At 45.8% G+C, this 17,133-nt stretch overlaps 1 protein-coding gene across 1 annotated transcript in view; it reads left to right on the top strand.

The window, feature by feature from the left end:
- Window positions 1-7,435, top strand: part of sos1 (son of sevenless homolog 1 (Drosophila)) — a 32,696-nt gene extending 25,261 nt beyond the window's left edge. Inside the window, 10 exon segments of the mRNA XM_074630964.1 lie at window positions 1,946-2,049; window positions 2,396-2,618; window positions 2,727-2,846; window positions 3,170-3,332; window positions 4,629-4,746; window positions 4,826-4,998; window positions 5,091-5,207; window positions 5,302-5,575; window positions 5,679-5,812; window positions 6,524-7,435. Of these exon segments, the coding sequence (XP_074487065.1) occupies window positions 1,946-2,049; window positions 2,396-2,618; window positions 2,727-2,846; window positions 3,170-3,332; window positions 4,629-4,746; window positions 4,826-4,998; window positions 5,091-5,207; window positions 5,302-5,575; window positions 5,679-5,812; window positions 6,524-6,985 (1,888 nt within the window). The 3' untranslated portion in view covers window positions 6,986-7,435.
- Window positions 7,436-17,133: the final 9,698 nt, after the last annotated feature.

Consider the following 17,133-nt stretch of genomic DNA (forward strand, 5'->3'; position numbering starts at 1 on the left):
TAACCCAACCCTACATCTACCCTACACACTGATAGGGTTAGGGTAGAGATAGGGTTAGGGTCACCATACCTGATCTGATTAGAGTAGAGGTAGGGTTAGGTTTAGGGTTAACCCTATCAGTGTTTAGGGTAAAGGTAGGGTTAACCCTATCAGTGTGTAGGGTAAAGGTAGGGGTAGGGTTAGGGTAGAGGTAGGTTTAGGTTTAGGGTTAACCCTATCAGTGTGTAGGGTAGAGGTAGGGGTTGGGTTAGGGTAGAGATAGGGGTTGGGTTAGGGTAGAGGGAGGGGTTGGGTTAGGGTAGAGGTAAGGGTTGGGTTAGGGTAGAGGTAGGGTTAACCCTATCATTGTGTAGGGTAGAGGTAGGGTTAACCCTATCAGTGTGTAGGGTAGAGGTAGGGTAGGGTTAGGGTAGAGGTAGGGTAGAGGTAGGGTTAGGGTAGAGGTAGGGTTAGGGTAGAGGTAGGGTTAGGGTAGAGGTGGAGTAGGGTTAGGGTAGAGGTAGGGGTTGGGTTAGGGTAGAGGTGGAGTAGGGTTAGGGTAGAGGTAGGGGTTGAGTTAGGGTAGAGGTAGGGTTAGGGTAGAGGTAGGGGTTGGGTTAGGGTAGACGTGGAGTAGGGTTATGGTAGAGGTAAGGGTTGAGTTAGGGTAGAGGTAGGGTTAGGGTAGAGGTAGGGGTTGGGTTAGGGTAGATGTGGAGTAGGGTTAGGGTAGGGTTAGGGTAGAGGTAGGGTTAGGGTAGAGGTAGGGTAGGGTTAGGGTAGAGGTAGGGTTACGGTAGAGGTAGAGTAGGAGTAGGAGTAGGGTTAGGGTAGAGGTAGGGTAGGGTTAGGGTAGAAGTAGGGTTAGGGTAGAGGTAGGGTAGAGGTAGAGTAGGAGTAGGGTTAGGGTAGAGGTTGGGTTAGGGTAGGGTTAGGGTAGAGGTAGGGGTTGGGTTAGGGTAGATGTGGAGTAGGGTTAGGGTAGAGGTAGGATTAGGGTAGAGGTAGGGTTAGTGTAGAGGTAGGGTTACGGTAGAGGTAGGGGTTGGGTTAGGGTAGAGGTAGGGTTAGGGTAGAGGTAGGGTAGGGTTAGGGTAGAGGTAGGGGTTGGGTTAGGGTAGATGTGGAGTAGGTTAGGGTAGAGGTAGGGTAGGAGTAGGGTTAGGGTAGAGGTAGGGTTAGTGTAGAGGTAGGGTTACGGTAGGGGTTAGGGTAGAGGTAGGATAGGAGTAGGGTTAGGGTAGAGTTAGAGTTAGGGTAGGGTAGAGGGTAGGGTTGGGTTAGGGTAGAAGTAGGGTTAGGGTAGAGGTAGGGTTAGGGTAGAGGTAGGGTTAGGGTAGAGGTAGGGTAGGAGTAGGGTAGAGGTAGGGTTGGGTTAGGGTAGAAGTAGGGTTAGGGTAGAGGTAGGGTAGAGGTAGGGTTAGGGTAAAGGTAGGGTTAGGGTAGAGGTAGGGTAGAGGTAGGGTTAGGGTAAAGGTAGGGTTAGGGTAGAGGTAGGGTTAGGGTTAGGGTAGATGTAGGGTTAGGGTAGAAGTAGGGTTAGGGTAGAGGTAGGGTAGGGTAAAGGTAGGGTTAGGGTAGAGGTAGGGTTAGCGTAGAGGTAGGGTAGGAGTAGGGTTAGGGTAGAGGTAGGGTAGGAGTAGGGTTAGGGTAGAGGTTGGGTAGGAGTAGGGTAGAGGTTGGGTTTAGGGTAGAGGTAGGGTAGGAGTGGTGTAGAGGTAGGGTTAGGGTAAAGGTAGGGTAGGAGTGGGGTAGAGGTAGGGTAGGAGTAGGGTAGAGGTAGGGTTAGGGTAAAGGTAGGAGTAGGGTAGTGTTTTTATATAATAATAATAATAATAATAATAGTAATAATAGTAATATAATAGAGAGAAGAGTATCGTACAACTACCGGACTGATGATGTCATGACCTCAGTGTGATGTCACTGTGATGTTCTTCATCATGTGACCTCCGCTCTCCTCCTGCAGAGTGTTGAATGTGTGTCGGCACTGGGTGGAGCATCACTTCTACGACTTCGAGAGAGACGCTCACCTGCTGAGACAACTGGAGGAGTTCATCACCTCCGTCAGAGGTACGTACCTGTGTGGTCACCTATCAGTCATCAGTCAGAGGTACGTACCTGTGTGGTCACCTATCAGTCATCAGTCAGAGGTACGTACCTGTGTGATCACCTGTCAGTCATCAGTCAGAGGTACGTACCTGTGTGGTCACCTATCAGTCATCAGTCAGAGGTACGTACCTGTGGTCACCTATCAGTCATCAGTCAGAGGTACGTACCTGTGTGATCACCTGTCAGTCATCAGTCAGAGGTACGTACCTGTGTGGTCACCTGTCAGTCATCAGTCAGAGGTACGTACCTGTGTGATCACCTGTTTGTGGAGCCGGCTGATAGAAATAAATGATGTCATGTGTTGCAGGTAAGGCGATGAGGAAGTGGGTGGAGTCGATCACTAAGATCATCCAGAGGAAGAAGCAGGTTCAGGTGAGCGCGCCCAGTCACAGCATCACCTTCCAGAACTCTCCTCCACCCATCGAGTGGCACACCTGTAAACCAGGAAACAGCGAGCTGTTTGACCTCATGACGCTGCACCCAATCGAGATCGGCCGGCAGCTCACCCTGCTGGAGTCTGACTTCTACAGGTAACAGGTGACCTGTTACCGTCCCTGTGACGACCGTCCTCAGGGCAGTCTCACACACACCTGTCTGTCTCACACCGTCTCACCTGTGTCACCTTTGACCTCCCGCAGGGCGGTGCAGCCGTCGGAGCTGGTCGGCAGCGTCTGGACCAAAGAGGACAAAGAGCTTCACTCCCCCAACCTGCTGAGGATGATCCGCCACACCACCAACCTCACACTGTGGTTGGAGAAGTAAGACCTCGCTGTGACATCACCGACACACCGACACACTAACCTTAGACAGACGTATCAATAACGTGACCTCAAAGACTGTCACAACGTACGGCGTTCCCCACTGAACCGTCACCACGTACCTGTTCAGTCCAACCGGTACGTCTGACACCAGGTAGACGGACTGTCAGTGTTCTGATCCACTCTGACCTCTGACCTCAGCTCACTGAACCTGTAACTACACCTTCACCGTCATCCTCCAGCTGTTTCACCTGGTCACTGCTCCAGCACTAGTGTGACCCGTTACCTGTCTGACAGCAGGTGTATGTGTGTTCTCTCTGCAGGTGTATCGTAGAAACGGAGAACCTGGAGGAACGAGTCGCCGTCGTGTCTCGGATCATCGAGATCCTGCAGGTCTTTCAGGAACTCAACAATTTCAACGGTGTTCTGGAGGTCGTCAGCGCCATGAACTCGTCTCCGGTCTACCGACTGGACCACACCTTCGAGGTAACAACAGCACCAATACTCCAGATGTTGAGACTGCATCCTCTCCTCTAGCACTAATACTCCAGATGTTGAGGTCCAGAGTGCGACCTCTCCTCTATCACTAATACTCCAGATGTTGAGGCCCAGACTGCGACCTCTCCTCTAGCACTAATACTCCAGATGTTGAGGTCCAGACTGCGTCCTCTCCTCCAGCACTAATACTCCAGATGTTGAGGCCCAGACTGCGACCTCTCCTCTAGCACTAATACTCCAGATGTTGAGGTCCAGACTGCGTCCTCTCCTCCAGCACTAATACTCCAGATGTTGAGGTCCAGACTGCGTCCTCTCCTCCAGCACTAATACTCCAGATGTTGAGGCCCAGACTGCGACCTCTCCTCTAGCACTAATACTCCAGATGTTGAGGCCCAGACTGCGACCTCTCCTCTAGCACTAATACTCCAGATGTTGAGGCCCAGACTGCGTCCTCTCCTCTAGCACTAATTCTCCAGATGTTGAGGCCCAGACTGCGACCTCTCCTCTAGCACTAATACTCCAGATGTTGAGGCCCAGACTGCGACCTCTGCTCTAGCACTAATACTCCAGATGTTGAGGTCCAGACTGCGTCCTCTCCTCTAGCACTAATTCTCCAGATGTTGAGGCCCAGACTGCGACCTCTGCTCTAGCACTAATACTCCAGATGTTGAGGCCCAGACTGCGTCCTCTCCTCTAGCACTAATTCTCCAGATGTTGAGGCCCAGACTGCGACCTCTCTAGCACTAATACTCCAGATGTTGAGGCCCAGACTGCGACCTCTGCTCTAGCACTAATACTCCAGATGTTGAGGCCCAGACTGCGACCTCTCCTCTAGCACTAATACTCCAGATGTTGAGGTCCAGAGTGCGACCTCTCCTCTAGCACTAATACTCCAGATGTTGAGGCCCAGACTGCGTCCTCTCCTCTAGCACTAATACTCCAGATGTTGAGGTCCAGAGTGCGACCTCTCCTCTATCACTAATACTCCAAATGTTGAGGTCCAGACTGCGACCTCTCCTCCAGCACTAATACTCCAGATGTTGAGGTCCAGACTGTGCCCAATCAGAACTGTCGTTACTCCACCCGTCAGTTGACGGTCACATGGGTCTCCACTGATACTGATACTGAGGTCCAGACACTCATCAGTAAGAGAAGCTCAGGTGTTACCTATGCTCAGGTGTGTGGTTTGTGCAGCTACACTTTACCTGTTCACTCAGGTAAACTCTGTATCACTTCGATGATGTTCACAAAGACTAAAAATAATCACCTGTTTTTGGTTTCCAGCAGATTCCCAGTCGCCAGAGGAGAATCCTGGAGGAAGCTCACGAGCTGAGTGAAGATCACTACAAGAAGTATTTAGCCAAACTGCGCTCCATCAACCCCCCCTGCGTCCCCTTCTTTGGTACGCTCCGACACACAGTCTGTTTCTGAAGGGGTCAAACATGAAGGGTCAAAGGTTAAAGGTTCTCTCTGTTTGTCAGGAATCTACCTGACCAACATCCTGAAGACGGAGGAGGGGAACCCCGACTTCCTGCGCCGACACAGCAAAGATCTGATCAACTTCAGCAAGAGGAGGAAAGTGGCTGAGATCACAGGAGAGATCCAACAGTACCAGAACCAACCGTACTGCCTGAGAGTGGAGGCCGACATCAGGGTCAGTGTGGTGATCAGTACTTCCTGTTCACGTCGACGACGTTGTGTGTGTGATGTCAGAGGTGTGACGTGTTCTCTGTGTTTGTGGAGCAGAAGTTCTTCGAGAACCTGAACCCGATGGAGGATCTGTCGGAGAAAGACTTCGCTGATCATCTCTTCAACAAATCTCTGGAGATCGAACCTCGAAACGCCCGATCGTTACCTCGATTCGTAAGTGTCACCATGGCAACACAAACACCTGAGCAGTCACGGTCTGGGCATCGGTGCTGAACCTCCTTAATTAACCCTTAATCCACCTGTCCAGGTGAAGAGGTACACTTGTCCTCTGAAGTCTCCGGGGATCCGTCCGACCTCGGCGAGGCCCGGGACCATGCGGCACCCGACGCCGCTGCAGAACGAGCCCAGGAAGATCAGTTACAGCCGCATCCCGGACAGCGACGCTGAGGGGGGCGCCGTCTCGGCCCCCAACTCCCCCCGCACCCCTCTGACTCCGCCCCCCGCCTCCGCCGCCTCCAGCTCCACTGACGTAGGCAGTGTGTTCGACTCACCGCAGGGTCCCAGCAGCCCCTTCCACTCCAGTAAGACCCGCCCACCAACACCTAACCCACCAATCACATGACACTTTGAGCTTGATGTTCTGATGTTTTAAAGGTTGTTCTCTCTGGTTCTCTCTGGTTCCAGGGTCCTCCTCGGTCTCCTCCATGGTGAGTTTCAGTCGTGGTTATGAGGACGTTCCGGTTCTTCCTCCGGTTCCTCCTCCGGTTCCTCCTCGCAGACGTCCAGAGTCAGCTCCTGCTGAGTCGTCCCCCTCAAAGGTAACCGACGTTCTGATGTGTTCAGACTAGTGATGCACCGATACCACTTTATTCAGACCGAGTACAAGTACTCACATTTGGTACTCTCCGATACCGAGTACCGATACGAGTACTTCTCTGAGCCTAAAGAGCCTCGTTAACAGCCAGCTGGAGGGTGTGAGCGACACACGGCAGGCTGGGGAGTCCCGCATACAAGGTGATGCGCCGCCACCGGCTCTAGGTCGGCTTGGAAAGGCTCGGGGCGAAGGTGCTTCCGGGGCCGTGGACAAAGTGTCACCGGGGCGGACTGACCCCAGGGCGGGGCTCAGCCCACATAAAAGGCTCCAGGGGTCTGTGGCGATGTCGGCAACCCACTCGACCCGTCTTGAAACACGGACCAAGGAGTCTAACGCACGCGTGAGTCAAAGGGTGCAAGCAACCCTGTGGCGTAATGAAAGTGAGGGCCGGCGCCGGCTGAGGTGGGATCCCGGTCCAGCGGGGTCGGGCGCACCACCGGCCCGTCTCGCTCGCACCGTCAGGGAGGTGGAGCGTGACGACCTGAAAGATGGTGACGAGAGGTTAACGTCACGCTGCCGTAAAGTGGTATCGGTGCTGTTTTGCGAGTACATGAGCACAGTACCGGGTCCGGCACCGGTACCGGTATCGGACCCGGTACTGTGAACGTAGTCAGTGTTAGTAAATGTTGTCCCCCCCCCCCTCCTCCTTTCTCAGATGATGTCACCGTTGGACAGCCCTCCCGCCGTCCCCCCTCGACAGCCCACCTGTAAGCTCCTCCCCCCTCGTTACTCCTCGTCGCTGACATCATCGCCCGCCCCCGACAGCCCCCCCTCCCTGCCTCCTCGGGAGCCGGTCAGCTCTCCTCTGCACCTCCTCCCCCCCCCTCAGGGTCGCCCCCGCTGTGACCTGCAGGCCTTCTTCCCCCCCACCACCTCCACCTCCTCGCCCCCCACCGCCTCCTCACCCCCCCTCCCTCCTCTCACCCCCGTCACGCCCACCCCCACCCCCACCCCCCCCTCCAGGAAGATGCCCCTCCCCTCTCCGCCCCTCCCCTTTCTCCCCCTGGACGGCCCCCCCGTTCCCCCCCGACACAGCGTCCCCAAACTTCCTCCCAAGACCTACAAGAGGGAGTCTCTGAGCCACGCCCCCCTGCTGGACACACCCCCCGCGTTGTGATTGGACAGCCTGCGGAGGAGGCGGGGCTTAATGAGCTAACACTACAGCTGATTGGATCAGAACAAACAGAACAATGGATTTAAAGAGAAAACATCTGATCGACCAATCGGAATGTTCTGATCATGTGCCCTTATTCTGAAAAAAAAACTGATCATGTGCCCTTATTCTGAAAAACAAACTGATCATGTGCCCTTATTCTGAAAAACAAACTGATCATGTGCCCTTATTCTGAAAAACAAACTGATTGTGGCGTCCAGATGTAGAACTTTGGAGAAAATTCGTCTGTGTTGTCAGACCTGATCGGACCACTTTGTGTTGAACAGAGAGGATTGTGGGTAACGTAGTGCTTCAGGTACTGGACAGAACTACAGAGGTACTGTATTGATCTTTACAACAAGGGAATAAAGGTGTTTGTACACTGAGCTGGATGGACGACAGAAACCACCACCACTTCCTGTTTCCTGTCTCTGTTGTTATTCACAGTATATATAGTATAAATACAGTATACGGTGTATATATACATATATATATACAGCGGGTAAAATAAGTATTGAACACGTCACCATTTTTCTCAGTAAATATATTTCCAGAGGTGCTATTGACATGAAATTTTCACCAGATGTTGGTAACAACCCAAGTAATCTATACATACAAAGAAACCAAAACAAATAAGTTCAGAAACTAAGTCATGTGTAATAATGTGAAATGACACAGGGATAAAGTATTGAACACGCTTACTGATATTTATTTAATACTTTGTACAAAAGCCTTTTGTACGAGGGACTACCAATGCTAACGAGGGATTTCCAACACCTAGTGACAAAGTGGCAGCCTGGAGAATAACACTTCTCAATCACTGCCAAAGACATCAAGAGCTCCCAGCAAGCATGCTGATGCTGCAGGAACCAACGCACGGGCATCGATCGCAGGGACGTCCCACACCAATACACATGGACGTACTGAGGAGAGATGCTGGACAGTGCTGGCTTTCCGATAGTTGTATTATCACTCTTTCCATCCACCACTATTGGTTTTGTGTTATCAGCCCTACTTGTATTAGTTATTACAGCTGCTAGACTGCTATTGTGGCTGCTTCTATATCTCTCTCTCTCTATCTCTCTATCTCTCTCTCTCTCTCTCTCTCTCTATCTATCTATCCCCCCAGCCGGTCTCGGCAGATGGCCGCCCGCCCTGCGCCCGGTTCTGCTCCAGGTTTCTTCCCAGTAATCGGGGAGTTGTTCCTGGCCACAGTGCGCTTGGTGGATCCTGTTGGGTCTCAAAACTATGGTGTACGGTCATAGACCTGCTCTACATATAAAGCGTCTTGAGATAACTTCTGTTGTGATTTGACGCTATACAAAAATAAATTGATTTGATTTGATTTGATTTGTTGGTAATGACAGCTTCAAGACGCCTCCTGTATGGAGAAACTAGTCGTATGCATTGCTCAGGTGTGATTTTGGTCCATTCTTCCACACAAACAGTCTCTGGGCCTCTTCTATGAACTCTGATCTTCAGTTCTTTCCATAGATTTTCAATTAGATTCAAGTCAGGTGATTGGCTGGGCCATTCTAGCAGCTTTATTTTCTTTCTCTGAAACCAATTGAGAGTTTCCTTGGCTGTGTGTTTGGGATCATTGTCTTGCTGAAATGTCCACCCTCGTTTCATCTTCATCATCCTGGTAGATGGCAGCAGATCTTTATCAAGAATGTCTCGGTACATTTTTCCATTCATCCTTCCTTCAGTTATGTGAAGTTTGCCAGTACCGTATGCTGAAAAGCAGCCCCACACCATGATGTTCCCACCTCCAGACTTCACTGTTGGTATGGTGTTTTTAGGGTGATGTGCAGTGCCATTTGTCCTCCAAACATGGTGTGTTTTATGGCATCCAAAGAGTTAATCTCATCTGACCAGACTATATTCTCCCAGTATTTCACAGGCGTGTCCAAATGTTGTGCAGCAAACTTTAAACGAGCTTCAGCATGCTTTTTCTTCAGCAATGGAGTCTTGCGTGGTGAGCGTGCATACAGGCCGTGGCGGTTGAGTGCATTACATAATGATTTCTTTGAAACAATTGTACCTGCTAATTCCAGGTCTTTCTGAAGCTCTCCACAAGTGGTCCTTGGCTCTTGGACAACTCTTCTGATAATTCTTTTCACTCCTCTGTCAGAAATTTTGCGAGGAGCACCTGGTCGTGGTCAGTTTATGGTGAAATGATGTTCTTTCCACATCCGGATTATGGCCCCAACAGTGCTCACTAGAACATTCAGAAGTTTAGAAATGCATCTGTAGCCAATGTCATCAGTATGTTTTGCAACAATAAGGTTGCAAAGGTCTTGAGAGAGCTCTTTGCTTTTATCCATCATGAGATGTTTCTTGTGTGACACCTTGGTCATGAGACACCTTTTTATAGGCCATCAGTTGGGACTGAACTAGTTGATATTAATTTGCACTGACAAGGGGTCGGATTGCTTTCTAATTACTGATAGATTTCAGCTGTTGTCTTGGCTTTCCATGCCTTTTTGCACCTCCCTTTCTTCATGTGTTCAATACTTTTTCCCTGTGTCATTTCACATTATTACACATGACTTAGTTTCTGAACTTATTTGTTTTGGTTTCTTTGTATGTATAGATTACTTGGGTTGTTACCAACATCTGGTGAAAATTTCATGTCAATAGCGCCTTTGGAAATATATTTACTGAGAAAAATGGTGACGTGTTCAATACTTATTTTACCCGCTGTATATATAATGAGGTGTTTTATTCTTTACATGCTCGTTCTACGCTCCTCCTGATTGGTCGGACCATGTGTCATCATCACTGAGCATGCTCAGTACAGTCATTCATATTTTTAATGTCTAATTAGTTATTCTGACCTTTTGTGTATTTATAATACTTCTAATATCCCATAATGAAATATATAGTTTATATATAATATATCATATATCATATATAATATATCATATATTTAAGGGAAACACTGAACCACTTCTTTTCCTGTCTGTTGACCTTCAATGATGAGAGGTCAGATAAGGAACAGGAGGATCCATACAACAACAACGACAACGACGACTGCTTGACTCATCTTCACACCTGGAGACGTGTTTCAAACGTTTCCATCGATGGTGTCCAGCAAAGCTGTAGTCTATATATACAGTACAGACTGCTGTAGTCTATATATACAGTACAGACTGCTGTAGTCTATATATACTGTACAGACTGCTGTAGTCTATATATACTGTACAGACTGCTGTAGTCTATATATACTGTACAGACTACTGTAGTCTATGTATACTGTACAGACTGCTGTAGTCTATATATACTGTACAGACTACTGTAGTCTATATATACAGTACAGACTGCTGTAGTCTATATATACAGTACAGACTGCTGTAGTCTATATATACCGTACAGACTGCTGTAGTCTATATATACCATACAGACTGCTGTAGTCTATATATACCTTACAGACTACTGTAGTCTATATATACAGTACAGACTGCTGTAGTCTATATATACAGTACAGACTGCTGTAGTCTATATATACAGTACAGACTGCTGTAGTCTATATATACAGTACAGACTGCTGTAGTCTATATATACAGTACAGACTGCTGTAGTCTATATATACCTTACAGACTACTGTAGTCTATATATACAGTACAGGCTGCTGTAGTCTATATATACCTTACAGACTACTGTAGTCTATATATACAGTACAGACTGCTGTAGTCTATATATACAGTACAGACTACTGTAGTCTATATATACAGTGCAGACTGCTGTAGTCTATATATACCTTACAGACTGTTATAGTTTATATATACAGTACAGACAGCTGTAGTCTATATATACAGTACAGACTGCTGTAGTCTATATATACAGTACAGACTGCTGTAGTCTATATATACAGTACAGACTACTGTAGTCTATATATACAGTACAGACTGCTGTAGTCTATATATACCTTACAGACTGTTATAGTTTATATATACAGTACAGACAGCTGTAGTCTATATATACAGTACAGACTGCTGTAGTCTATATATACAGTACAGACTGCTGTAGTCTATACATACAGTACAGACTGCTGTAGTCTATATATACAGTACAGAACGCTGTAGTCTATATATACAGTACAGACTGCTGTAGTCTATATATACAGTACAGAACGCTGTAGTCTATATATACAGTACAGACTGCTGTAGTCTATATATACAGTACAGACTGCTGTAGTCTATATATACTGTACAGACTGCTGTAGTCTATATATACCTTACAGACTACTGTAGTCTATATATACAGTACAGACTGCTGTAGTCTATATATACAGTACAGACTGCTGTAGTCTATATATACCTTACAGACTGTTATAGTTTATATATACAGTACAGACAGCTGTAGTCTATATATACAGTACAGACTGCTGTAGTCTATATATACAGTACAGACTGCTGTAGTCTATATATACAGTACAGACTGCTGTAGTCTATATATACAGTACAGAACGCTGTAGTCTATATATACACAGTACAGACTGCTGTAATCTATATATACAGTACAGACTGCTGTAGTCTATATATACAGTACAGACTGCTGTAGTCTATATATACAGTACAGAACGCTGTAGTCTATATATACAGTACAGACTGCTGTAGTCTATATATACAGTCTAGACTCCTTTAATCTATGTATACCGTACAGACTGCTGTAGTCTATATATACACCATACAGACTACTGTAGTCTATATATACACCATAGACTGCTGTTGTCTATGTATACCGTACAGACTGCTGTAGTCTATATATACTGTACAGACTACTGTAGTCTATATATACAGTACAGACTGCTGTAGTCTATATATACAGTACAGACTGCTGTAGTCTATATATACTGTACAGACTGCTGTAGTCTATATATACACCATAGACTGCTGTAGTCTATATATACAGTACAGACTGCTGTAGTCTATATATACAGTACAGACTTCTGTAGTCTATATATACAGTACAGACTACTATAGTCTATATACACACCATAGACTGCTGTAGTCTATATATACAGTACAGACTGCTGTAGTCTATATATACAGTACAGACTGCTGTAGTCTATATATACAGTACAGACTGCTGTAGTCTATATATACAGTACAGACTGCTGTAGTCTATATATACAGTACAGACTGCTGTAGTCTATATATACTGTACAGACTGCTGTAGTCTATATATACAGTACAGACTGTTATAGTCTATATATACAGTACAGACTGTTATAGTCTATATATACAGTACAGACTGCTGTAGTCTATATATACAGTACAGACTGCTGTAGTCTATATATACTGTACAGACTGCTGTAGTCTATATATACAGTACAGACTGTTATAGTCTATATATACAGTACAGACTACTGTAGTCTATATATACAGTACAGACTGTTATAGTCTATATATACCTTACAGACTGCTGTAGTCTATATATACAGTACAGACTGCTGTAGTCTATATATACAGTACAGACTGTTATAGTCTATATATACAGTACAGACTGCTGTAGTCTATATATACAGTACAGACTGCTGTAGTCTATATATACAGTACAGACTTCTGTAGTCTATATATACAGTACAGACTGCTATAGTCTATATATACACCATAGACTGCTGTAGTATATATATACAGTACAGACTGCTGTAGTCTATATATACAGTACATACTTCTGTAGTCTATATATACAGTACAGACTGTTATAGTCTATATATACAGTACAGACTGCTGTAGTCTATATATACAGTACAGACTGTTATAGTCTATATATACAGTACAGACTACTGTAGTCTATATATACAGTACAGACTGTTATAGTCTATATATACAGTACATACTTCTGTAGTCTATATATACAGTACAGACTGCTGTAGTCTATATATACAGTACAGACTGCTGTAGTCTATATATACAGTACAGACTGCTGTAGTCTATATATACAGTACAGACTGCTGTAGTCTATATATACAGTACAGACTGCTGTAGTCTATATATACTGTACAGACTGCTGTAGTCTATATATACAGTACAGACTGCTGTAGTCTATATATACAGTACAGACTGCTGTAGTCTATATATACAGTACAGACTGCTGTAGTCTATATATACAGTACAGACTGCTGTAGTCTATATATACTGTACAGACTGCTGTAGTCTATATATATACAGTACAGACTGTTATAGTCTATATATACAGTACAGACTGCTGTAGTCTATATATACAGTACAGACTGCTGTAGTCTATATATACAGTACAGACTGCTGTAGTCTATATATACAGTACAGACTGCTGTAGTCTATATATACTGTACAGACTGCTGTAGTCTATATATATACAGTACAGACTGTTATAGTCTATATATACAGTACAGACTGCTGTAGTCTATATATACAGTACAGACTGTTATAGTCTATATATACAGTACAGACTACTGTAGTCTATATATACAGTACAGACTGTTATAGTCTATATATACAGTACAGACTGTTATAGTCTATATATACCTTACACACACAGTCACGTGCTGACGTGCTTACGGTAAGCGTATTGCCTCATTTCCGGTTGCCTGTCTTTCTGTGTGCTGCTGTGTTCTGTAGCTGCTCTAGCACATCCAGGGCAATAGTTATATACTCTTCATTACAGCGGATAATTACCCGCTACATTTATATCTACACTAGTTCTGCTTAAGCACTCACACCTCACTCCTCTTTAGAGACTTAACCACACATATTCAGCTCGGCTAACGCTAGCTGGGCTATCGTATCGTAGCATAACAGTAGCTTAGCAGTAGCTTAGCCGTTAGCGATGACTTCTCCTCTCTCCTGCTCTCCTGTTCTCTCTCCTTCTCCTGCTCTCCTGTTCTCTCTCCTTCTCCTGCTCTCCTGTTCTCTCTCCCTCTCCTCCTCTCTCCTGCTCTCCTGTTCTCTCTCCTTCTCCTGCTCTCCCCTGCTCTCCTGTTCTCTCTCTTTCTCCTGCTCTCCCCTGCTCTCCTGTTCTCTCTCCCTCTCCTGCTCTCTCCTGCTCTCCTGTTCTCTCTCCTGTTCTCTCTCCTTCTCCTGCTCTCTCCTGCTCTCCTGTTCTCTCTCCCTCTCCTGCTCTCCCCTGCTCTGTGTGTCTTATGTTTAGTTATTCCTCTGCCTCCTTTAGAGCTAGTGGTACATGTATTAGGTGTAGTGCATTCGCTGCATTGGAGGCGAGGGTTAGCGAGTTAGAAGCCCGGTTCTGCACTTTAGCTTCAGCTTCTTCTGTAGTTAGCCAGCCCCTAGCCGGTGCAGACCGGCCAAGCTTAGCTTCTGCTAGCCGTCCCCCGGCAACCCCCGAGCAGCCGGGAGGCTGGGTGACTGTCCGAAGGACGCATAGTCGTACCCTGAAGCCCACGGTTAACCACCAACCACTTCACGTTTCTAACAGATATTCCCCTCTCAGCGACACACCCGCTGAGAAACCAACTCTGGTTATCGGCAGCTCCATTCTGCGGAACGTGAAGTTAGCGAAGTCAGCTGCCATAGTTAATTGCATCCCGGGGGCCAGAGCGGGCGACATTGAATCCGTTTTGAAACTGCTGGCTAAGGATAAACGTAAATACAGTAAGATTGTTATTCACGTCGGCGGTAATGACACCCGGTTACGTCGATCGGAGGTCACTAAAGTTAATGTCCAATCGGTGTGTGCATATGCAAAAACAATGTCGGACTCCGTAGTTTTCTCTGGCCCCCTCCCCAACCTGACCAGTGACGACATGTATAGCCGCATGAAGTCATTCCACAGCTGGCTGTCGAGGTGGTGTCCAGCAAACCATGTGGGCTTCATTGACAATTGGAACCCTTTCTGGGGAATTCCTGGTCTGATTAGGAGAGACGGCATTCATCCTACTTTGGATGGTGCGGCTCTCTTATCCAGAAATCTGACCAAGATTGTTGGTGGAACAAATCCATGACAAACCAGAGGTCCTTCCATGACAAACCAGAGGTCCTTCCATGACAAACCAGAGGTCATTCCAGGACAAACCAGAGGTCATTCCATGACAAACCAGAGGTCATTCCATGACAAACCAGAGGTCATTCCAGGACAAACCAGAGGTCATTCCATGACAAACCAGAGGTCCTTCCATGACAAACCAGAGGTCATTCCAGGACAAACCAGAGGTCCTTCCATGACAAACCAGAGGTCATTCCAGGACAAACCAGAGGTCATTCCATGACAAACCAGAGGTCATTACAGGACAAACCAGGGGTCATTCCAGGACGCAGAGCTGTAGTCTTACACACTTCTCTGCGCTTCCATTAGAGCAGTTACCCACCCATAGCTTAACCCCAAACCTCACTGAGACTGTGTCTGCCCCACCTAAATTAATGAAATCAAAAGTAAACAGAAGAGGAGTTAAACATAATAATCTAATAAAATCTAACACTAGCACTGCAATAAAGCAACAAAACAGGAGAATTAAATGTGGACTCTTAAATATCAGATCTCTGTCATCTAAAGCTCTACTAGTAAATGATTTAATATCAGATAATCACATTGATTTATTTTGTCTTACTGAAACCTGGCTGTGTCAGGAAGAATATGTCAGCCTAAACGAATCCACTCCCCCGAGTCATATTAATACTCACATTCCTCGAGACACCGGCCGAGGAGGTGGAGTTGCAGCCATCTTCGACTCAAGCCTATTAATAAACCCTAAAACTAAACTAAATTATAACTCATTTGAAAGCCTTGTTCTTAGTCTTTCACACCCACCCTGGAAAGCACTACAGCCAATTCTCTTTGTTATAGTGTACCGCGCTCCAGGCCCATATTCTGAATTTCTATCTGAATTCTCAGAGTTTCTATCAAGCTTAGTCCTGAAAACAGATAAAGTCATTATAGTAGGTGATTTTAATATTCATGTGGACGTTGATAATGATAGCCTCAGTACTGCGTTTATCTCTTTATTAGATTCAATTGGTTTCTCGCAGAACGTGCATAAACCCACTCACCGCTTTAACCACACCCTCGACCTTGTTATGTCATATGGCGTTGAAATTGAACATTTAATTGTTTTTCCACAGAACTCTCTTTTATCAGACCATTATTTAATCACTTTTGAATTCTTATTACTAGACTATACACCATCAGATAAAAGTGTGTACACTAGATGTCTATCCGATAGTGTTGTAGCTAAATTTAAGGAAGTGATTCCATCAGCATTAAATTCAATACCATGTCTCAATATAACAGAGGACTCGTATGTTAATTTTAGCCCTACCCAAATTGATCATCTTGTAGATAGTGCTACAGACTCACTGCGAATCACACTTGATTCTGTTGCCCCTCTAAAAAAGAAGTTAGTAAAACAAAGGAAGTCAGCTCCATGGTATAACCCTCAAACACGCAAACTAAAGCAAGCATCGAGGAAACTGGAAAGGATATGGCGTTCCACCAAACAGGAAGAATCTCATTTAGTCTGGCAAGATAGTCTTAAAACATATAGGAAGGCTCTCTGTGATGCCAGAGCAGCCCATTACTCATCATTAATAGAGACAAATAAGAACAACCCTAGGTTTCTATTCAGCACTGTAGCCAGGCTGACAGAAAGTCACAGCTCTATTGAGCCATGTATTCCTACAACCCTCAGTAGTAGTGACTTCATGAGTTTCTTTAATGATAAAATCATAACTATTAGAGACAAAATTAATCACCTCCTACCGTCAACTGGTACCAATTTATCCTCAAACTTAGGAACCTTAGAAACAGCTGTACAACCTGATATATATTTAGACTGCTTTTCTCCTATCGATCTCCACAAATTAACCTCACTGATCTCCTCATCTAAATCATCTACCTGTCTCCTAGACCCTATCCCAACTAGACTGCTTAAAGAAGTTTTACCTCTAGTTAGCACCTCTTTACTGGATATGATCAATGTGTCTTTACTAACAGGCTATGTACCACAGTCCTTTAAAGTAGCTGTAATTAAACCTCTTCTTAAAAAACCCACTCTTGATCCAGAGGTCCTAGCCAACTATAGACCTATATCTAACCTTCCCTTTACCTCCAAAATACTCGAGAAAGTAGTTGCCAGTCAGCTGTGTGACTTTCTACAGAACAACCATTTATTC

Source organism: Sebastes fasciatus, chromosome 3 (genome assembly GCF_043250625.1).
Source record: "Sebastes fasciatus isolate fSebFas1 chromosome 3, fSebFas1.pri, whole genome shotgun sequence".
In the NCBI taxonomy this organism is placed as follows: Eukaryota; Metazoa; Chordata; class Actinopteri; order Perciformes; family Sebastidae; genus Sebastes; species Sebastes fasciatus.